General features: G+C 53.7%; 1 protein-coding gene across 3 annotated transcripts; it reads left to right on the top strand.

Annotated features, from left to right (window-relative positions):
• Positions 1 to 308: 308 nt before the first annotated feature.
• Positions 309 to 23,128, top strand: LOC140427149 (transmembrane O-methyltransferase homolog). 3 transcript variants are annotated; one of them, XM_072512696.1, is made up of 5 exons: positions 326 to 388; positions 8,769 to 8,926; positions 12,522 to 12,789; positions 19,980 to 20,176; positions 21,203 to 23,128. In XM_072512696.1, exons 2-5 carry the CDS (start codon positions 8,783 to 8,785, stop codon positions 21,515 to 21,517), a joined length of 924 nt encoding a protein of 307 aa, XP_072368797.1. In that variant the 5' UTR covers positions 326 to 388; positions 8,769 to 8,782; the 3' UTR covers positions 21,518 to 23,128. The 3 variants fall into 3 exon arrangements, with proteins under 3 accessions (XP_072368799.1, XP_072368797.1, XP_072368798.1); XM_072512698.1 differs by lacking the exon at positions 8,769 to 8,926 and having other exon boundaries at positions 309 to 388; XM_072512697.1 differs by lacking the exon at positions 326 to 388 and having other exon boundaries at positions 8,770 to 8,964.
• Positions 23,129 to 23,395: the final 267 nt, after the last annotated feature.

Genomic DNA, 23,395 nt, shown 5'->3' with positions numbered 1-23,395 from the left:
ATACAGTGCAGAAGGAGGCCATTCAGCCCATCGAGTCTGCACCTCCCCCCCCCATCCCCATAACCCCTCCTAATCTTTTTGGACACTAAGGGCAATTTAGCATGGCTAAACCGAACCTGCATATCTTTGGACTGTGGGAGGAAACCGGAGCAAACTCACGCAGACACGGGGAGAATGTGCAGACTCCGCACAGTGACCCAACGCTGTGAAGCAACAGTGCTAACCACGTGTCCTACCGTGCTGCCCAGAGATGTTGCAGAAAGGTTTGAACATGACGATACTTCCGGATGGAATTCAGTCACGTGGCTCGGTCCTTCCGTCGGATGTTTGCACCAAGTGCCTTTTACCTCATTAGCCGGTCCGAATAGTTACTGGAGCCCATGGTTTGGTAAGAAGGGATTTTTTTTCCTCCACCTGCTTGCTCACAGTGTTACAGAAATGGGCAGCCTCTCCAAGCCGGGTCCAGCCGCACCGACATTTCCCCACCCAACAAAGGGTTCCGAAATATTGGAATTACCTTGGGGCCCAGGTGGCTTCGTTCCCGGAAGCAAAACGAACTTTATATCATTAGCGTAGGAAATATCAAACGTTTCAGTAGAGACTGCGGCTGTATCAGTGTTTATTGTAGGGGGAGGGCGGCGCTTGGTCCAGAAGCTGCGCCGGGCAGAAGCTGGGCCTGGAGTGAGCGGCGGAAAGCCGCAGAAAGGCTGCGTTAGGGCCTCACTGGCCGCGGGAATGGCGGACTCCACATCCCAGAGTGCACCGCGGGCGTGAATCCGGTCTATACACAGCGCTGCGGATTCGCCCGCCTCCCATTGACCAGCCGGTCCCACCCCGCCCCCTGTGGCAGCAGCAGGTAACAGCCAGAGCCACCCTGCTCCTGCCTCCAGCCTGCTCCAGCCTCACAGTCTGGGTGGCACAGTGGTCAGCACTGCTGCCTCACCGCGCCCCAGGAACCCCGGTTCGATTCCGACCACTGGTCACTGTGCGGAGTCTGCACGTTCTCCCCATGTCTGCCTGGGTTTCCTCTGGGTGCTCCGGTTTCCTCCCACAGTCTGAAGATGGACAGGTTAGGTGGCTTGGCCATGATCAATTGCTCCTCAGTGTTAGGTGGGGTTACGGGTATAGGGTGTGGGCCTAGGGTGCTCTTTCAGAGGGTCGGTGCAGACTCGATGGGCCGAATGGCCTCCTGCACTGTAGGATTCTGTGGTTCTTCTGAATCAATAGCATCCCAGTTGGATACTGGAAATCCCAGGGAGTACAATGACTCCTGACCCTCCATGTTCTCAGGCCTCCAAATCTTTATCACCCCCTCCTGTCCTACAGCCATCTGAGATCTCAACACTCTGCCACTTGTGGCCCCTCGTCCGTCCCCCGATTTTAATCGCTGCATCATTGGCGGCTGTACGTTTGTGATTAATGTAGGAAGTTCAGATTATTATATTTATCTGGTGCAGTAAGGGTTAAACACCTGGGTTTGTGTGTATGACCGCTGCATTCGTGTTTTTTTTTTAATAAACAATTTTAATGATATATTTTTTGTCGTTATAAACAGTCGAATTACAGAACGAGAAAACAAAAGGACTGTACAATAAACAAAGTACATACTGCAATTGCCGTCGCCCGTCCCACCCAGATCTGCCTAATTGACCCCCTATACTACATCCCCTAACCCCCCCCCCCCATCCCCCACCTGCTGACGAATAATTCTCCGCAAATAAGTCAATGGATGGTTGCCACCTCCGGGAGATCCCTAACCACGACTCTCTCAAGGCGAACTTGATTTTTTCCAAGCCCAGGAAACTCGCCATGTCTGACAGCCAGGCTTCCGACTTCGGGGGCTTTGAGTCCCTCCAAGCTAGAAGTATCCGTCTCCGGGCTACCAGGGAAGCAAAGGCCAAAACGTCGGCCTCTTTCTCCCCCCTGGACTTCCGGGGCCCCTGAAACCCCAAAAAGTGCCACCTCTGGACCCATTGCCACCCTTATGTTCAATACTCTAGACATGACGTTCCCAAACCCCTGCCAGTATCTCCCAAGTTTCGGACATGCCCAAAACATGTGGATATGGTCTGCCGGTCCTCTCAGACACTTTACACACCTGTCCTCCACTCCGAAGAATCTGCTCATCTGGGACACTGTCATGTGGGCCCGGTGGACGACCATAAATTGAATCAGGCTGAGCCTGGCACATGTTGCAGTCCCATTGACCCTGCTCAGCGCATCCGCCCACAGGCCTTCCTCAATCTCCCCTCCCAACTCCTCCTCCCATTTATGCCTCAGCTCCTCGATAAGCATCTCCTCCACCCCATGAGCTCCTTGTAAATATCCGAGACACTTCCCTCCCCCACTCATCCTCTGGACCCTATCTTGGATCCCCCTCAGTGGCAAGAGTGGAAAAGATGGCACCTGCCTGCGCAAAAAGTCCCGCACCTGAATATACCGGAATTCATTCCCCTCGTCAATCCAAACTTGGCCTCCAGTGCCCTCAAGCTAGGGAAGCTCCCTTCCAAAAACAAAATCTCCCATCCGCTCAATCCCCACCCTCCGCCATACCCGAAACCCCCCATCCAACCTCCCCGGGACAAACCGATGGTTGTCACATATCGGGGACCAGACCGATGCTCCCGTTGCTCCCACGTGCCTCCTCCACTGTCCCCAGATCCGAAGGACCACCACCACTACAGAACTGGTGGAGAGGTGGCGTCACCAACGCCTCCAGACCGGTACCCCTACATGAGGCTGCCTCAACCCGTTCCCAAGCCAACCCTCCCCCCTTCACCCACTTCTTTATCATGGCTATGTTGGCTGCCCAATAATAGTTGCTGAAATTTGGCAGTGCAAGCCCCCCTTCCCCCCAGGTTCTGCTCAAGCATCACCCTCTTCACTCGCGGGGACTTGCCCGCCCATACAAAGCCCAAAATGATCTTGCTCACCCTCCACCCTCTTAAAAAAGGAACGTGGAATGAAAATGGGGAGACACTGAAACACGAATAAGAATCTCTGGAGGACCGTCATTTTAACTGTCTGTACTCTCCCAGCTAACGACAGCGGGACGCATCCCACCTCCGGAACTCCCCTCGCATCTGATCCACCAGCCGGCAGTTTCAGCTTGTGTAGTCGACCTCAATCCCGTGCCACTTGTATTCCCAGGTACCTGAAACTGTCCCCCAGTAACCGGAGCAGCAGCTCCCTCAGCCGGTCCCCTTGGCCCCTCTCCTGAACTACAATCATTTCACTTTTCGTCATATTCAATTTGTACCCCGAAAACCGGCCGAATTCCCCCAGGGTCGCCATGATTTCGTCCATCCCCGCCATCGCTTCCGAAACGTACAAGAGCAGGTCATCTGCATACAATGAAACTCTTATGCTCCACCCCCCCGAACCAGCCCCTTCCAACCCTCTGAAGCCCTCAGAGCGATTGCCAGTGGCTCTATAGCTAGCGCAAACAGCAGTGGGGCGAGGGGGCACCCCTGTCTCGTCCCACGGTGCAGTCTAAAATAGTCGGAAGTCGTCCTGTTTGTCCTCACACTCGCCTCCGGGGCCTGATCTAGCAGCCTGACCCAGTCGACGAAACCCACCCCAAATCCAAACCGTCCCAGCATCTCCCATAAGTAGTCCCACTCTACCCGGTCAAACGCCTTCTCCGCGTCCATTGCCACCACTACCTCCACCTCCTTTCCCTCTGAGGGCATCATGATCACATTGAGCAATCTTCTTATATTCGCCACCAGTTGCCTACCTTTGACGAACCCTGTTTGATCCTCCCTAATAACACTCGGCACACAATCCTCAATCCTAGTGGCCAAAAGCTGTGGCAGCAGTTTGGCATCCACGTTAAGAAGGGAGATCGGCCTGTAAGACCCACACGACTCCGGGTTCTTGTCACGTTTTAAAATCAAGGCGATGGTGGCCTGCGACATCGTCTGGGGCAACGCCCCTCTGTCCCTTGCCTCATTAAAAATCTTGACCAACAGCGGCCCCAATATCCCGGAGAACTTTTTATAGAATTCTACCGGGCACCCATCCAGTCCCAGGGCTTTACCTGACTGCATGGCCTTTAAGCCCTCAAATATCTCCTCAGCTCTGATCGGGGCACCCGCCCTTCTACAAGCTCCCTACCCACTTTTTGGAATATCAGGCCGTCTAAGAATCGTCTCATCCCCTCCGGCCCCGCTGGGGGCTCCGAGCTATAGAATTTGCTGTAAAAGTCCTTGAAAGCTCTGTTCACACCCGCCGCATCCCCTACCAAGTTACCGCATCCATCCACCACTTTACCTATTGCCCTAGCCGCCTTCCTCTTTCTGAGCTGCTGAGCCAGCATCCTGCTGGCTTTCTCTCCATGTTCGTATACCGCACCCCTCGCCTTTCTGAGCTGCTCAACTGCCTTGCCCGTGGACACCACCCCAAACTCCGCCTGCAGCCTCCTCCGTTCCCTCAAGAGTTCCGCCCTCGGGGCCCCCGCATACCTCCTGTCAATCTGCAGGATCTCTGCTAACAGTCGGTCCGTTTCTGCCCTATCCGTCTTGTCCCTGTGAGCCCGGATTGAAATCAGCTTTCCTCTCACCACTGACTTGAGCGCCTCCCACACCACCGCTGCTGAGACTTCCCCCGTATCGTTGACCTGCAGGTAGTTTTGTATACACTTCCTCACCCTCTCGCACACCCCTTCATCCGCCAGCAGTCCCACATCCAGCCTCCACTGCAGGCGCTGGAAGCTCTCTTCACTGACCTGTAGCTCGACCCAATGCGGGGCATGGTCGGAAATGGTGATTGCCGAATACTGCGCGTCCACCACCCCCGTTAGTAGATCCCTACTCTCTCAGCTATTTTCCCATTGCTGACACTCTGCCCGTTTTTGAGCACGACCGGTCCAGGCATGGATCCATAACTGTATTGAACTCCTTTCCCATAACCAGCTTCTGGGAATCCAGGTCAGGTATCTTCCCCAGCACCCTCTTTAGGCAATCCGCATCATCCCAGTTTGGCGCATATATATTGACCAGGACCACCTTCCCCCCTTCCAGCTTACCACTAACCATAACGTAGCGACCTCCCCCGTCCAAAACAATACTCCCCACCTCAAACTGCACCCGCTTGTTCACCAGAATCGCGACCCCCCCTGGTCTAGCCCTGAGTGGAATACCTGACTAACCAAGCTCTTCCTCAACCTAATCTGGTCCACTAGCTTCAGGTAGTAATCGAATAATTCTTTAACTACTTTCCCCTTCTTAAACAAAACACAATTATCGAAGAGAAAAGCCAGGAACGAAAATGAACAAACGAGTAAATCAGTGCAAACAGCATTTAAAACGAACAGGAGAAACAGTTTCTCAAACTTAGAGCAGAATGTTCTCAAGTTGGCACCAGTCCTTCCCTCCTGGCGAACTCCATAGCGTCCTCGGGCGACTCAAAGTAATGATGTTGGTCCTTGTGCGTAACCCAAAGTCGCGCCAGATACAACAGTCCGAACTTAACCTGCTTCTTGAACAGGATCGACTTGACTTGATTAAAGCCTACCCTCCTCTTGGCCACCTCCACCCTTAGATCTTGGTCCACCCGCAAAATGCTGTTGTCCCACTTACAGCTCCGCGTGCCCGTGGCCCATTGGAGAATGCGCTCCTTTTCCAGGTACCTGTGGAACCTGACCACCATCACCGGAGGGGGTCTCCCTGCCGCGGCTTCCTCGCCAGCGCTCTGTACGTCCGATCCACCTCCAACGGTCGGGGGAAAGCCCCATCTCCCAGCAGCTTCTGGAACATGTTCGCCACAAACTCCCCGGAATCGACCGCCTCCGCCCCCGCCAGGAGGCCAACAATCCTTAGGTTCTGCCTACGGGACCTGTTCTCCAAATCCTCTACCTGTTCCAGCAGCCTTTTTTGCCGGTCCCCCAGCATCCCCACCTCCATCTCCACTGCCGTCTGGTGTTCCTCCTGTTCAGCTAGCACCTTCTCCAGTTTCTGGATCGTCCGGTCCTGGGCATCCAGCCTCCGCTCCATCCTCTCCAGCGTTTCCTTAATCGGGTCCAGACATTCCCGTTTCTGTCTGGCGAAGCCTTCCCGGCTGACCTGCATCAGCTCCTCCATTGATGGTTGGGCCGAAGCCCCAGGGGTCTGGACACCGGCCATCGTGTCCGCTGCTGCAGCCAACGCCCAGCTCGAGCCTGTCTTTTTGTTTCTTCCCTTTCGATCCCTTCGGGCTCTCTGTTCCATAAACCAACATATACACCAGACACTTGTTCACTGTTTCTTCAAGTCCAGCGCTTAAAAACGCAAAAAAAGTCGGGGGGAAAGGTCCGAATGTCTAGCCAGAGCGGGAGCCACCAAATGTGCGACCTACTCCCTCATAGTCGCCACCAGAAGTATTAGTGTTTTTTTTTAATCCTGGTTTGAAAGGCAGCTAGGCTTGAAATGGATGTGCAATTAAAGCATCATAAAAGTAAGATCATAGAATCTCTACAGTGCAGAAGGAAGCCATTTGGCCCATCAAATCTGCAGCGACCCTTCTTCAAAAGCGCATTGACCCCTCCCTATCCCCGTAACCCCATAATCTAACCTGCACATCCCTGGACACAAAGGGGCAATTTAGCATGGCCAATCCACCTAACCCACACAGCATTCCAGCCATGGACACAGTTTGCTGAAGTTGGGCTGATGGAATTTTGTTTATATCAAGAGGGCTCCCTGGAGAGTAGGCAGTTAGTGACTTTGTGTTCAGTTTAGTGAGCTGATGTCGTTAATGAGAGGAGCAAGAGTCTGAAGCGGTTTCTGGAATTTGAGTTCTGTTTAGATCTGTCCGTTGACAGACTAGCAGTTTCTGGGAAAAACAGTTGTTTAAGATTTGACTGCGGCCAGACCAGACAAGCAGCTGTTTCCAAGACAGTGAGTTAAAACCTTGCCTGTGAACAGGAGAGGAACAGTGTCTCAGGCTGGAGACAGGCAAGAATGTGCAGCTAGTTCTTAATGGATCTCTCATTCTCAAATTTGTTTATCCAAGACATCTGTTTACAGCAGGTATTACTGAGTCTGCTAACTGTATTTAAAAGTGGATTTCAACCTGAGATGGGTTTTGTTTGAGTGGAGATAAAGATAGCAGTTCAGTGTTCTCAGATCAAATTGTTAAGCATTGTTTAACTGGGATGGCATGCTAGCACAATGGTTAGCACTGTTGCTTCACAGCGCCAAGGACCCAGGTTCGATTCCCGGCTTGGGTCACTGTCTGTGCGGAGTCTGCATGTTCTCCCCGTGTCTGCGTGGGTTTCCACCGGGTGCTCCGGGTTCCTCCCACAGTCCAAAGACGTGCAGGTTAGGTGGATTGGCCGTGATAAATTGCCCTTGGTGTCCAAAAAAGGTTAGGTAGGGTTACTGATTGACGGGGAATGGGTGAAGGTCTGGGCTTAGGTAGGAGGCTCTTTCCAAGTGCAGCTGCAGACTCAATGGGCCGAATGGGGCTGGTTTAGCACTAGGGGCTGGTTTAGCACAGTGGGCTAAATAGCTGGCTTGGAAAGCAGACCAAGGCCAGCAGCGCGGGTTCAATTCCCGTACCAGCCTCCTCGAACAGGCACCGGAATGTGGCGACTAGGGGCTTTTCACAGTAACTTCATTTGAAGCCTACTTGTGACAATAAGCGATTTTCATTTCATTTTATTTTCATGGCCTCCTTCTGCACTGTAAATTCTATGATTAATCGAAAGCTATTTGCCTTTATCATAAAGTTAGTAATACTGTGTAAGTAATGAAGTTTGTTGTATATACCATACCTCCATTTGTGCATAAATTCATTCCCAGAGCGAATTATCCTTTCCTCATAGACTTCTGGGGCGGGATTCTCTGACCCCCCACCGGGTCGGGGAATCGCCGGGGGGGGGGGGGGGGGCGTGAATACCGCATCCGCTGGCTGCCGAATTCTCCGGCGCCGGGGATTTGGCAGGGGCGGGAATTGCGTGGCGCCGGTCGGCGGCCCCCCAGGCGATTCTCTGGCCCGCGATGGGCCAAGCGGCCGCCCGTTTTAGGCCAGTCCCACCGGCGTAAATTACAACAGGTATTTACCGGCGGGACCTGGCTGCGTAGGCGGCCTACGGGGTCCTCGGGGGGGATCTGGCCCGGTAGGTGCCTCCACGGTGGCGTGGACGGCGATCGGGCCCACCGATCCGCGGGCGGGCCTGTGCCGCGGGGGCACTCTATCCCTCCGCGTCGGCTGCTGTGGATCTCCGCGACGGCCGACGCGGAGATGAACCCCCCTGCGCATGCGCTGGGATGACGCCAGCACACGCTGGTGCTCCCACGCATGCGGCAACTCGCGCCGGCCAGCGGAGGCCCTTTGCCGCCGGTTGGCAGGTGTCAAGCCCCTTCCGCGTCGGCCAGCACGACGCAAACCACTCCTGCGCCGGCCTAGCCCCTGAAGGTGCGGCGGATTCCGCCACGCCACTCCTTTGCGCCGGACTTGCCCGCCCCGCCGATTCCCGCAGAATCCCGCCCCTGGTGTTAGAGTAGGGAACTAGTGGAAATAACCTCAATGAGAGCCAGACCAGTCAGCAGTAAAATCACACAAAAGCATTGTGGAAATCTGGAACTTTCTCACCCACAAAGGTTGGGAATGCTAAGAATCAGTTTGAACATTCAAGGCTGAAGTTAATTGATTTTAATTGGGTTAATATATCGAGAAATATGGGTCACAGGTGGGTAATGAATTTGACTTACAGATCTGTCAGAATCCAATTGTAAGACTGAATGTGCTGAAAGGGTCTTTTTCCATTCTCCGGCTCTTGTTAGTGACTGAGTGGGTTATGGGGGTGGATGGGAACGACACATTATCTGACTGTGACTGGCTGCCAGCTGCACCTGACACTGCTTTGAGGAGAATTCTCGGTGGTGACGAGCCCGAGCATCCCAGATCACAAACTGAGCTCCTGGCCAGTTTGAGAGCAAAGGTGAGAAGATTCCTGTTAACACGCAGTCATCATCCATGGTAAGGACCTGATGTAACTCTTTATTTTGTACCATTTGCATTTATCTAGGTTCTCCTGTATTTCAGGAATGTTTCTTGTGGCCTCTATACTACAGTGAATTCAGTGACAAAGTATTTATTTCTTTTTTAAATGTATTTTATTACGAACATGTATCAAAACAGGTTACTGCGAATAAAGACCCCGGGAAACATACTTCCCAACAATCAACTATACAGTTTGTACAGATTTCTCTCCCTCCCCCCCCCCCACCCCCCCGCCCGCCCCCCACCGTGACGAACAGCCCCTCAAACACGGTCACAAACATCCCCCACCTTTCCTTAAACCCCCCTGAAGAGCCCCTTAACTCATACTTTATCTTCTCTAACCGCAGGAAGTCATACAGGTCACCCAACCAAGCCGCTACCCCCAGTGGCGATGCCGACCGCCACTCCAGCAAAATTCACCGCCGTGCAATCAGAGAGGCGTAGGCCATGACATCGACCTTCCTCCTCCCCGTGAGCTCCGGCTTCTCTGAAACCCCAAATATCATAGAATCATAGAATTTACAGTGTAGAAGGAGGCCATTCAGCCCATCAAGTCTGCACCGGCTCTTGGAAAGAGCACCCCACTCAAGCACACACCTCCTCCACCCCATCCCCTTAACCCAGCAACGGCAATTAACCTTTTTGGACACTAAGAACAATTTAGCATGGCCAATCCACCTAACCCGCACATCTTTGGACTGTGGGAGGAAACCGGAGCACCCGGAGGAAACCCACGCACACACGGGGAGAACGTGCAGACTCCGCATAGACAGTGACCCAAGCTAGGAATCGAACCTGGGACCCTGGAGCTGTGAAGCAACTGTGCTAACCACTATGCTACCGTGCTATCACCACCAAAGGCTCCAGGTCCACCTCCTCCTCCACTACCCTGGCTAAGACCGCGAACATTCCCGCCAGAATCTTCCCAATTTTTCACAACCCCAAAACATGTGCACGTGATTCGCTGGCTCCCGCCCACACCTCTCACACATTCCCGCCCGAGTCATATGCGCCCTGTGCACCACCTTAAACTGTATCAGGCTCATCCTTGCACAAGAGGAGGTCCCATTTACCCTACGCAGTGTCTCACTCCATACTCCCCAATTGATCTCCTCTCCTAGCTCCGCTTCCCATTTCACCTTGATCTTCACCAACCGCTCATCTCCCTCCTGCCCCAACCACTTGTGTGTATATCCCCAATTTTTCCCTCCCCTTCCACATCCGGAAGCAGCAGTCGCTCCAGCAGGATGTATCCTAGGGAACCCCCTCCTGACCTTTCGGGCAAAGTTCCTAACCTGTAGATGACAAAGTATTTCTTTAACAGGTTGTCTGTGAGTCTGTTACAGAACGATTACATTGCATGCATCATGTTGGCATGAGTTGAGTTTTCATATTTCACCAATGCACAATGAACAGTATAACTGCTGAAGTTGGATCAGGTCAGTCTTTTAATGCTTTAGGAGCGACACACCACTCCAGGTTCGGATACACTGCAGTAGAATTGCAAATCGTATGACACCCCAGCTTCTGGTCAAGATAAGTCGCAGAGGAATCTTTCACAATCTTTTCAGAGATCTCACCCAAAAGACAGCAGCTCAAACTGCAGCTCCCTCGGTACTGTTCCTCTGACAGTGCAGCACTCCCTCAGTTTGACCCTCTGACAGTGCAGCTCTCCCTCGGTACTGTTCCTCTGACAGTGCAGCGTTCCCTCGGTACTGACCCTCTGACAGTGCAGCACTCCCTCAGCACTGACCCTCTGACAGTGCAGCACTCCTTCAGTATTGACCCTCTGACAGTGCAGCTCTCCCTCGGTACTGTCCCTCTGACAGTGCAGCTCTCCCTCGGTACTGTTCCTCTGACAGTGCAGCTCCCGCACTCAGTACTGTCCCTCTGACAGTGCAACGCTCCCTCGGTACTGTTCCACTGACAGTGCGGCACTCCCTCTGACAAATATATGAATAAGGTGAGAATGGAAGGATACGGACTCTGTAAATGCAGACGGTTTTAGTTTAGGCAGGTACCATGGTCGGCGCAGGCTTGGGGGGCGGAGGGGGGGGGGTGCGAAGGGCCTGTTCCTGTGCTGTATTGTTCTTTATTCTGTCATGTGAGAGTACCTTTAAGAAATGGGTGTTTGTCAAATGGCTGCAGTGATGTCAGAGAGTGGGTGGAGCTGGGCTGTCTGTCTTTTTACTTTTGTTTTTTGAGCAGACAGCTACAGGGTGTGTTTAGTTTAGTTTTGCAGATTGGAAGCTGCATCCAGAGAAACCAGGTGTAATTCTGGTCTGTCTCTGTATGAACGGAATGTCTTCAGGTCAGTTGCTAATTTAACAGTGATAACTGCTCTCAATAGAGAATTTAAACCTGATTTCTGTGTTTAAAAGGGCCTTTTGTCTTCTGGATGTTGCAAGAAAAGATTACGGGTTACTTATAGAATATTGTATCTGTGGGGATGATTGGTGTTGATAGTTGTTAAAATATTTACTGTGGGTTTACAAAGTGTTAACTGGTTTCATAAATAAACATTGTTTTTTATTTAAAAGTACCTTATCTCTCTGTTGCACCACACCTGTAAAGTAGGCCCGTATGTTCCCCATAATAATAATAATGACTTATTGTCACAAGTAGGCTTCAATGAAGTTACTGTGAAAAGCCCCTAGTCGCCACATTCCGGCGCCTGTTCGGGGAGGTCGGTACGAGAATTGAACCCGCGCTGCTGCCTTGTTCTGCATCACAAGCCAGCTGTTTAGCCTACTGTGCTAAACCAGCCCCTGTGATAACCACAATCTATTAAAAGTTGTGGGTCAGGTGAACTCCATGATACACTTTGGGGCTCTCTAAACCCAGGCCCAGAACAGTTCTTTGACTGTGCAGCTCTCTCAGCATCTACCCTCTGACAATGCAGCATTCCTCGGTATCATACAATCTGAGAATTTACAGGGCAGGAGGAGGCCATTCGGCCCATCGAGTCTGCACCGGATCTTGGAAAGAGCACCCTACTTAAGCCCACCTCCACCCTATCCCCAGAACCCAGTAACCCCACCAAACCTTTTTCGGCATTGAGGGTAATTTATCTTGGCCAATCCACCTCCACCCTATCCCTGTAACCCAGCAACCCCATCTAACCTAAGGGCAATTTAGCATGGCCAATCCACCTAACCTGCACATCTTTGGACTGTGGGAGGAAACCGGAGCACCCGGAGGGCACCCGGAGGATCCCACGCAGCCACGGGGAGAAGGTGCGGACTCCCCACAGGCAGTGACCCAGATCTGGAATCGAACCCGGGTCCCTGGTGTGTGAAGCAACAGTGCTAACCACTGCCACTGTGCGGTACATGCATCAGGAATGAATGTCAGGCAGGAGTTTGTGCTTAAATCCCTGGAGTTGGTCTTAAACTTTATGACCCAGGTGCTAGAGCGATCTACTCTCCGAGCAACAACTGTTCCTTTGGTAGAAAATTATTTGAGTAGCAATTACCGCAGGATGTTGAGTTTCCTCTGAGATCAATAACGCTTTTACATTGTGTTACTATCAGCTGAAGATGTGGCTTCCCTTTCTGGCTGCAGTCTTACTGCCGGTCTGCACAGCCCTGGTGAGTCGCTATCACCGCCGCCTTATCCGCTTCTACCATCAGCGTTTCCTGAGCTGGTTGAGGACTCGGCTGACCGGAATTTCACGGGAAGAACGAGCGTTCCGTTATGTTCTGATGAACTCGACACACGGGAAGGCCGAGAGTGTACTGAGCACGTTGGATGAGTGGTGCTGCAAATTCGAGTGTGTGACCAACACTGGTCCTGAGAAAGGTAGGCCGAGCCTCAACAAACTATCCTGGGAGGGGGCTTAATCCGGCACCTCCGAATCCCTCCAACTGAGAAATGTTCAGCCTGTTATCATGTCTGTGCTAGCTCTTTACCAGACCGTTCCAAAACAAACCCAACTGTCCCACTCTTTCCCCCATAACCCTGCATCAATCCCAAAACAAATCCCACTGTCCCACTCTCCCCCATAGCTTTCCATCAATCCCAAAATCAGCCCCACTCTCCCCCATGACCCTGTATCAATCCTCCAACTAATCCCACAGCCCCACTCTATCCCCATATCCCTGTATCAATCATTCAACTAATTCCATAGCCTTGATCCCAAATGAATCCCACAGGCTAGTTCTCGTCCGCACACCTTCAAAACTCTTGACATCTACCATCTTGAAGGCCAAAGGCAGCAGATACCTGGGAACACCACCACTTGAAGGTCCTCCTCCAAGTCATGCATAATCCAGCACTGGAAATATATCGCCGTTCCTTCACTGTCGCTGGGTCGAAATCTTGGTACTCCCTAACAGCACTGTGGGTGTACCCACACCTCCGGGACAGCAGCGGTTCAAGAAGGCTCTCCCCAAGGGCAATTAGGGCTGGGCAATGAACATCGTCCCAGCCAGCGAGAATCACATCCTGTGAATGAATTTTTTAAATCTTGCTCTGTCTCTCAGATTTAATATATTTTCACACACTGCCCTTGGAGGCCGGTTCAGCTCAGTTGGATAGAGAGCTGGTTTGTGACGCCGAGCGATACCAATAGCGTGGGTTCAAATCCCGTATCGGCTGAGGTTATTCATGAAGGTTCCGCCTTCGCCACCTTGCCCCTCACCTGAGGTGTGGTGACCCTCAGATTAAATCGCCACTGGTCAGCTCACCTCCCCTCAAATGCAAAAGCAGTTTATGGTCATCTGGGACTATGGGGACTTTATTTTAGTCGCAGTTATAAGGTCGGTAGCAGAGCAATCAATTTGTCCACAGCAATCTCTCACAAACAGCGATGTAATAATAATTGAGGGATAAATATTGACTCAGGACTTCTTCATGTAATAGTCATGTGATTTCTACAATCCATGCAGGAAGGCAGATGTGGTTTTAGATAATTGTCTCATATGAAGGTCAGCACCTCCTACAGTGCAGCACTCCCTCAGGACCGACCCTCTGACAGTGCAGCACTCCCTCAGCACTGACCCTCTGACAGTGCAGCACTGCCCCTCTGACAGTGCAGCACTCCCTCAGTACTGTCCCTGTGACAGTGCAGCACTGCCCCTGTGACAGTGCAGCACTCCCTCGGTACCGACCCTCTGACAGTGCAGCACTCCCTCGGCACTGCCCCTCTGACAGTGCAGCACTCCCTCAGTACTGACCCTCTGACAGTGCGGCACTCCCTCAGTACTGACCCTCTGACAGTGCGGCAATCCCTCAGTACTGACCCTGTGACAGTGCAGCACTCCCTCAGTACTGACCCTCTGACAGTGCAGCACTCCCTCAGTACTGACCCTGTGACAGTGCAGCACTCCCTCAGTACTGACCCTCTGACAGTGCAGCACTCCCTCAGTACTGACCCTCTGACAGTGCAGCACTCCCTCAGTACTGACCCTCTGACAGTGCAGCACTCCCTCAGTACTGCCCCTCTGACAGTGCGGCACTCCCTCAGTACTGACCCTCTGACAGTGCAGCACTCCCTCAGTACTGACCCTCTGACAGTGCAGCACTCCCTGAGTACTGACCCTCTGACAGTGCAGCACTCCCTCAGTACTGACCCTCTGACAGTGCAGCACTCCCTCAGTACTGACCCCCTGACAGTGCAGCGCTCCCTCAGTACTGCCCCTCTGACAGTGCAGCACTCCCTCAGTACTGCCCCTCTGACAGTGCAGCACTCCCTCAGTACTGTCCCTGTGACAGTGCAGCACTGCCCCTGTGACAGTGCAGCACTCCCTCGGTACCGACCCTCTGACAGTGCAGCACTCCCTCGGCACTGCCCCTCTGACAGTGCAGCACTCCCTCAGTACTGACCCCCTGACAGGGCAGCATTCCATCAGTACTGCCCCTCTGACAGTGCGGCTCGCACAGTGCAGCGCTCCCTCAGTACTGCCCCTCTGACAGTGCAGCACTCCCTCGTAACTGACCCTCTGACTGTGCAGCACTCCCTCAGTACTGACCCTCTGACAGTGCGGCACTCCCTCAGTACTGACCCTCTGACAGTGCAGCACTCCCTCAGTACTGACCCTCTGACAGCCCTCTGACAGTGCAGCACTCCCTCAGTACTGAGCCTCTGACAGTGCAGCACTCCCTCAGTACTGACCCTCTGACAGTGCAGCACTCCCTCACTACTGACCCTCTGACAGTGCAGCACTCCCTCAGTACTGACCCTCTGACAGTGCAGCACTTCCTCAGCACTGACCCCCTGACAGGGCAGCACTCCCTCAGTACTGACCCCCTGACAGGGCAGCACTCCCTCAGTACTGGCCCCCTGACAGTGCGGCTCGGACAGTGCAGCGCTCCCTCAGTACTGCCCGTCTGACAGTGCAGCACTCCCTCAGTCCTGACCCTCTGACAGTGCAGCGCTCCCTCAGTACTGCCCGTCTGACAGTGCAGCACTCCCTCAGTACTGACCCTCTGACAGTGCAGCACTCCCTCAGTACTGAGCCTCTGACAGTGTAGCACTCCCTCAGTACTGTCCCACTGACGGTGCAGCACTCCCTCAGTACTGACCCTCTGACAGTGCAGCACTCACTCAGTACTGACCCTCTGACAGTGCAGTACTCCCTCAGTACTGACCCTCGTACTATGCAGCACTCCCTCAGTACTGACCCTCTGACGACGGTGCAGTGCTCCCTCAGTACTGCCCCTCTGACAGTGCAGCACTCCCTCAGTACTGACACTCTGACAGGGCAGCACTCCCTCACTACTGACCCTCTGACAGTGCAGCACTTCCTCAGCACTGACCCTCTGACAGGGCAGCACTCCCTCAGCACTGACCCTCTGACAGTGCAGCACTCCCTCAGTACTGAGCCTCTGACAGGGCAGCACTCCCTCAGTACTGACCCTCTGACAGTGCGGCACTCTCTCAGTACTGACCCTCTGACTGTGCAGCACTCCCTCAGTACTGACCCTCGTACTATGCAGCACTCCCTCAGTACTGACCCTCTGACGACGGTGCAGCGCTCCCTCAGTACTGCCCCTCTGACAGTACAGCACTCCCTCAGTACTGCCCCCCTGACAGTGCAGCATTGCCTCAGTACTGACCCCTTGACAGTGCAGCGCTCCCTCAGTACTGACCCTCTGATTGGTGCAGCCCTCCCTCAGTACTGACCCTCTGACAGTGCAGCATTCCCTCAGTACTGACCCTCTGACGACGGTGCAGTGCTCCCTCAGTACTGACCCCCTGACAGTGCAGCATTCCCTCAGTACTGACACTCTGACAGGGCAGCACTCCCTCACTACTGACCCTCTGACAGTGCAGCACTTCCTCAGCACTGACCCTCTGACAGGGCAGCACTCCCTCAGCACTGACCCTCTGACAGTGCAGCACTCCCTCAGTACTGAGCCTCTGACAGTGCAGCACTCCCTCAGTACTGACCCTCTTTCAGTTCAGCACTCCCTCAGTACTGACCCTCTGACAGTGCGGCTTGGACAGTGCAGCGCTCCCTCAGTACTGCCCCTCTGACTGTGCAGCACTCCCTCAGTACTGACCCTCTGACAGGGCACCACTCCCTCAGTACTGACCCTCGTACTATGTAGCACTCCCTCAGTACTGACCCTCTGACGACGGTGCAGCGCTCCCTCAGTACTGCCCCCCTGACAGTGCAGCATTGCCTCAGTACTGACCCCTTGACAGTGCAGCACTCCCTCAGTACTGACCCTCTGACAGTGCAGCACTCACCCTCTGACAGTGCAGCACTCCCTCAGTACTGCCCCCCTGACAGTGCAGCATTGCCTCAGTACTGACCCCTTGACAGTGCAGCACTCCCTCAGTACTGACCCTCTGACAGTGCAGCACTCACCCTCTGACAGTGCAGCACTCCCTCAGTTCCGACCCGCGTACTGTGCAGCACCCCCTGAGTCCTGCCCCTCTGACAGTCCAGCACTCCCTCAGTACTGACCCTCTGACGACGGTGCAGCGCTCCCTCAGTACTGACCCCCTGACAGGGCAGCACTCCCTCAGTACTGACCCTCTGACAGTGCAGCACTCCCTCAGTACTGCCCCTCTGACAGTGCAGCACTCCCGCAGTACTGACCCTCTGACAGTGCGGCACTCCCTCAGTACTGCCCCTCTGACAGTGCAGCACTCCCGCAGTACTGACCCTCTGACTGTGCAGCAATCCCTCAGTACTGACCCTCTGACAGTGCAGCACTCCCTCAGTACTGACCCTCGTACTATGCAGCACTCCCTCAGTACTGACCCTCTGACAGCCCTCTTGACAGTGTAGCACTCCCTCAGTACTGACCCTCTGATTGGTGCAGCACTCCCTCAGTACTGACCCTCGTACTATGCAGCACTCCCTCAGTACTGACCCTCTGACGACGGTGCAGCGCTCCCTCAGCACTGACCCTCTGACAGTGCAGCACTCCCTCAGCACTGACCCTCTGACAGGGCAGCACTCCCTCAGTACTGACCCTCTGACAGTGCAGCGCTCCCTCAGCACTGACCCTCTGACAGGGCAGCACTCCCTCAGTACTGACCCTCTGACAGTGCAGCGCTCCCTCAGTACTGCCCCTCTGACAGTCCAGCACTCCCTCAGTACTGACCCTCTGACTGTGCAGCAATCCCTCAGTACTGCCCCTCTGACAGTGCAGCACTCCCTCAGTACTGACCCTCTGACTGTGCAGCAATCCCACAGTACTGACCCTCTGACAGTGCACGACTCCCTCAGTACTGACCCTCGTACTATGCAGCACTCCCTCAGTACTGACCCTCTGACGACGGTGCAGCGCTCCCTCAGTACTGCCCCTCTGACAGTGCAGCACTCCCTCAGTACTGACCCTCTGACGACGGTGCAGCGCTCCCTCAGTACTGCCCCTCTGACAGTGCAGCACTCCCTCAGTACTGCCCCCCTGACAGTGCAGCATTGCCTCAGTACTGACACCTTGACAGTGCAGCACTCCCTCAGTCTGACCCTCTGACAGTGTAGCACTCCCTCTGTACTGACCCTCTGACAGTGCAGCACTCCCTCAGTTCCTACCCGCGTACTGTGCAGCACCCCCTCAGTCATGCCCCCCTTACAGTGCAGCATTCCCTCAGTACTGACCCTCTGACAGTGCAGCACTCCCTCAGTCCTGACCCTCTGACAGTGCAGCACTCCCTCAGTACTGACCCTCTGACAGGGCAGCACTCCCTCAGTACTGACCCTCTGACGACGGTGCAGCGCTCCCTTAGTACTGACCCCCTGACAGGGCAGCACTCCCTCAGTACTGACCCTCTGACAGTGCGGCACTCTCTCAGTACTGCCCCTCTGACAGTGCAGCACTCCCTCAGTACTGACCCTCGTACTATGCAGCACTCCCTCAGTACTGACCCTCTGACGACGGTGCAGCACTCCCTCAGTACTGCCCCTCTGACAGTGCAGCACTCCCTCAGTACTGACCCTCTGACAGTGCAGCACTCCCTCAGTACTGCCCCTCTGACAGTGCACGACTCCCACAGTACTGCCCCTCTGACAGTCCAGCACTCCCCCAGTACTGACCCTCTGACGACGGTGCAGCACTCCCTTAGTACTGACCCCCTGACAGGGCAGCACTCCCTCAGTACTGACCCTCTGACAGTGCGGCACTCTCTCAGTACTGCCCCTCTGACAGTGCAGCACTCCCTCAGTACTGACCCTCGTACTATGCAGCACTCCCTCAGTATTGACCCTCGTACTATGCAGCACTCCCTCAGTACTGACCCTCTGACGACGGTGCAGCGCTCCCTCAGTACTGCCCCTCTGACAGTGCAGCGCTCCCTCAGTACTGCCCCTCTGACAGTGCAGCACTCCCACAGTCCTGCCCCCCTGACAGTGCAGCATTCCCCCAGTACTGCCCCTCTGACAGTGCAGCACTCCCTCAGTACTGACCCTCTGACATTGCAGCACTCCCTCAGTACTGACCCTCTGACAGTGCAGCGCTCCCTCAGTACTGACCCTCTGACAGTGCAGTGCTCCCTCAGTACTGACCCCCTGACAGTGCAGCATTCCCCCAGTACTGCCCCTCTGACAGTGCAGCACTCCCTCAGTACTGCCCCTCTGACTGTGCAGCACTCCCTCAGTACTGACCCTCTGACAGGGCACCACTCCCTCAGTACTGACCCTCGTACTATGCAGCACTCCCTCAGTACTGACCCTCTGACGACGGTACAGCGCTCCCTCAGTACTGACCCCCTGACAGGGCAGCACTCCCTCAGTACTGACCTTCTGACAGTGCGGCACTCCCTCAGTACTGCCCCTCTGACAGTGCAGCACTCCCGCAGTACTGACCCTCTGACTGTGCAGCAATCCCTCAGTACTGACCCTCTGACAGTGCAGCACTCCCGCAGTACTGACCCTCTGACTGTGCAGCAATCCCTCAGTACTGACCCTCGTACTATGCAGCACTCCCTCAGTACTGACCCTCTGACGACGGTGCAGCGCTCCCTCAGTACTGACCCTCTGACAGCCCTCTTGACAGTGCAGCACTCCCTCAGTCTGACCCTCTGACTGTGCAGCAATCCCTCAGTACTGACCCTCTGACAGTACACCACTCCCTCAGTACTGACCCTCGTACTATGCAGCACTCCCTCAGTACTGACCCTCTGACGACGGTGCAGCGCTCCCTCAGTACTGACCCTCTGACAGCCCTCTTGACAGTGCAGCACTCCCTCAGTACTGACCCTCTGATTGGTGCAGCACTCCCTCAGTTCTGACCCGCGTACTGTGCAGCACTCCCTCAGTACGGACTCTCTGACAGAGCAGCATTCCCTCAGTACTGACCCTCTGACAGGGCAGCACTCCCTCAGTACTGACGCCGAGAGTGTCAGACCGGATATTCTGCTTAAATTCTCCGGGTACGGACCGGACCGCACAACCGTTTGGCTCTGGAAAGACTGTCACTCACTGAAAAAACGAGGGGAGTAGGTTGGATGATGGGCCAAATGGCCTCCTTCTCGCTGTCTGTTTCTGTAAAAACCTATCACAGACTTGTGTGTATCTGTGGATATCTTCCAGGTCAGATCCTCAGCTCGGTGGTACAGCGCCTCACCCCTGTCAGCGTTCTCCAGCTCGGAACATGCTGTGGTTACTCAGCGATTTGCATCACTCGGCTGCTCATCCCCGGAGCAAAGCTGTACACCTTGGAACAAGATCCCCAAACTGCTGACGTGGCCGAGGAAATGATGCTGGTGGCTGGACTAAAACACACACAGGTAACCAGGGTCATCGCTGTGACCTCTGCTCCATCGCTGTGCGGGGAGCCCTGCCTAATCCCATTGTTTTCCTGAAGAGGCACATCACACAAGGCCATTCTGCCCCTTACTGCTGTTAAGACAGGAACAGGAGGAGGCCATTCAGCCCCCTTGGCTCATTACATATGGAATCTCATTTTAACTTGTCGTTGAAAGATGCCAGGCTATGTCCCCACGCCGCTGTAAAAACAACAACCCAATTCACTTACCTGCAGGGGACCAGAGTAATTCAGGCAGCTTTGCCACCGGATACGGGCCCTCGCATTTCCGGTTCCAATCCGCGGATACGCACGGCGAAGTGCCATGGCGGACCGCGGATCCACACAAACAAACTGGGGCTGGTTTAGCACACTGGGCTAAATCGCTGGCTGTTAAAGCAGACCAGGGCAGGCCAGCAGCACGGTTCAATTCCCGTACCAGCCGCCCCGAACAGGCGCCGGAATGTGGCGACTAGGGGCTTTTCACGGTAACTTCATTTGAAGCCTACTTGTGACAATAAGCGATTTTCATTTTCAAACAAGGCTCCCCGCCCGATCAGCCGCACACCCCTGCATCGGAGCCCACGGCCGCACAAAAGGCCGCGCGGCATAATTCGCGGACATGCGCTTATTCGGGGCCGGGAGAATCGCCGGAGCGGCAATTGGTGAGAACTTTGATTCTCCGCCCCCGCTCCAAACGCGATTTTGGTGCGGGGCTGTGAAGAACCCAGCATGTCTGGCATTGAAGCACTCTCTCAGCACTGCATTAGAACGTCAGATTGGATTTTGTGCTTTGGTCAGTGGAGTGGGCCTCGAAGCCCATGATCTTTTGACAGAGAGTGTTACCCGAGCCCAGGAAACCAACTACTTTGACCGTGTATGTGTTTCTCATCAACTGAAACATTATCCTACCTCCTGTCCACTGCGCCCCTCTGGTGAAGCCCCCTGTAATCTTAAACAAACGGGACACCTTGTGCATTCAGTTCTGACTTGTCTCTCATCTCCCCAGTTCCAGGTGATCACTGGCTCTGCTCCAGAGGCCATCCCTCGATTCAAGCCGCTGCTCGGAGTGGAGACGTTTGACTTTGTGTTCCTGAGCCGCGGGCAGGGTGCAGACCACCTGAGGGATCTCCGACTGCTGGAGAACGAAAGGCTGCTGTGCAAAGGCTCAGTGATCCTGGCCAACAGTGTCACCCACCCGGGGGCTGCTGCCTTCCTCCACTCGGTGCGCAGTGACCCCCGCTATCTCACCTCATTCTACCCCTGCTCAGCTCCTTATGAAAAGGACATCCCGGATGGAATGGAAGAGCTAGCGATACTATAGGAAGGCGGAGGGTGAAACTGGGCCATACCTCATGTCTCTTTCTGGTGTAGGGAGTACAGGTGTTTTTAAGTAGGTTTCTTCCCAGGAACAGCCATCATTGGTTAGACGGAAATCACAGAGACCCCCAGCCCATCACCGTTTGGGGAATTGCACAGGCCCGTGTCCCATCATCGGGTGCGCATTGCCGACAAACACGTCCCTGGGGGAGATGTTGTTAGGGATTCCCTACTTAACAGCCAATAACCAAATTGCGGTTTCCCTTGGACAAGACAAATTCTGTACTGATCAAGTTTATACCCACAGTGCCAGCTTGAAATGACCCAATCGCCTAAATCTCCAAATAATATTGCTCAAACAGTTTAAATTAGTGTTGTATCTGTTCAGATGGAGATCCACCTCAGTTGTAATGCATAATGGAGAACCAATATTGGGTCGGCGTGGTAGCACAGTGGTTAGCACTGTTGCTTCACAGCTCCAGGGTCCCAGGTTTGATTCCCAGTTTGGGTCACTGTTTGTACGGAGTCTGCACTTTCGCCCAGTGTCTGCATGGGTTTCCTCACAAAGAAGGTTAGGTGGATTGGCCACGCTAAATTGTCCCTTAAGTGTCCAAACGATTAGGCAGGGTTACAGGGATAGGGTGGAGGCGTTGTCTTTTTTTTTTAATTATAAATTTAGAGTACAATTAATTTTTTCCAATTAAGGGGCAATTTAGCGTGGCCAATCCACCTAACCTGCACATCTTTGGGTTGTGGGGGCAAAACCCACACAAACACGGGGAGAACGTGCAAACTCCACATGGACAGTGACCCAGAGCCGGGATCGAACCTGGGACTTCAGCGCCGTAAGGCAGCAATACTAACCACTGCGCCACCGTGCTGCCCTGGAGGGTGCTCTTTCCATGGGCCGGTGCAGACTCGATGGGCCGAATGGCCTCCTTCTGCACTGCAAATTTGATAATTAACACATTAGCCACTCTGAATCTAACCTACCTGGGAGAGAGCTCCTCCCATTCCTCCCTACCCCCCCTCACCCCCATTTCCTTGGCAACATGACCAAAAGATCCAAGGCCCATTCTCCCAAACACCCCCAAGTTTCCCCCAAATTCACTGTTGGATTTACTAGTGATAATATTATTGGTATGGCCCCTGGATTTGGATTTTCCACAGGGGTAAAACTTTACTCGTGTCTAAAATGATGGAAGTGTGTGATGGGGCAAAGAGCTCCATCAGGTCCCTCCTCCACAGCCACCTCTTCACTGGAGACACCAGGCCACACAGTCTGTTCAATGTTTGCCTGATACTTGTATCATCCTGGTGAATCTGTCATTTCTTTAGTGCCTTTATATCCTCTCTATTATAATAGAGATCAGACTTGTGCAGAGTATTCCAAATGTGGTCTAACCAAGGTTCTGTGTATCAACGTCGATACTTTTCAATGCCCTCCCATTGATTCATCTTTGGCCCTCTGAACCACATTGCTAGTTAATGATTTATGTACCTGTAGCTCTGGATCACTTTGTTCCTCTAACCCCACTTGGATTCTGATTTGCCAGCGAGTATTTGACCTTATTGTTCCCACCCATATTGAAATTAAATTTGCTAATTCAAAGTCCTTCTACAAGTTTACCAACGTCTTGTATTTTGTCAGTCCCCCTTTGTACTGATTTAATTTGGCATCATCTGCAAATGTATGATCGTCCTTTTAATTGACCTACAGCGGTGGTCCTAGCGTTGATTCCAGTGGGACACGACCGTTTTGCCAGTTTGTGTAGCTACTCTTAATCCTTACTCGGTTTTAACTTTTGTAGCCACTTTGCTGTCCATTCGGGCGCCTGTCCTGACTCCATATGCCTGACCTCAGTCACAAATCTAGCCTTAG

This window comes from Scyliorhinus torazame, chromosome 7, assembly GCF_047496885.1.
Source record: "Scyliorhinus torazame isolate Kashiwa2021f chromosome 7, sScyTor2.1, whole genome shotgun sequence".
Taxonomy (NCBI): Eukaryota; Metazoa; Chordata; class Chondrichthyes; order Carcharhiniformes; family Scyliorhinidae; genus Scyliorhinus; species Scyliorhinus torazame.
This window is presented reverse-complemented; position numbering and strand designations above follow the sequence as displayed.

Coding starts and splice junctions, on each gene's coding strand:
- LOC140427149 (XM_072512696.1), top strand. CDS start 8,783: ATGGGGGTGGATGGGAACGACACATTATCTGACTGTGACTGGCTGCCA. Junction 8,927..12,521: donor TGGCCAGTTTGAGAGCAAAG/GTGAGAAGATTC, acceptor TGTTACTATCAG/CTGAAGATGTGGCTTCCCTT. Junction 12,790..19,979: donor CAACACTGGTCCTGAGAAAG/GTAGGCCGAGCC, acceptor GATATCTTCCAG/GTCAGATCCTCAGCTCGGTG.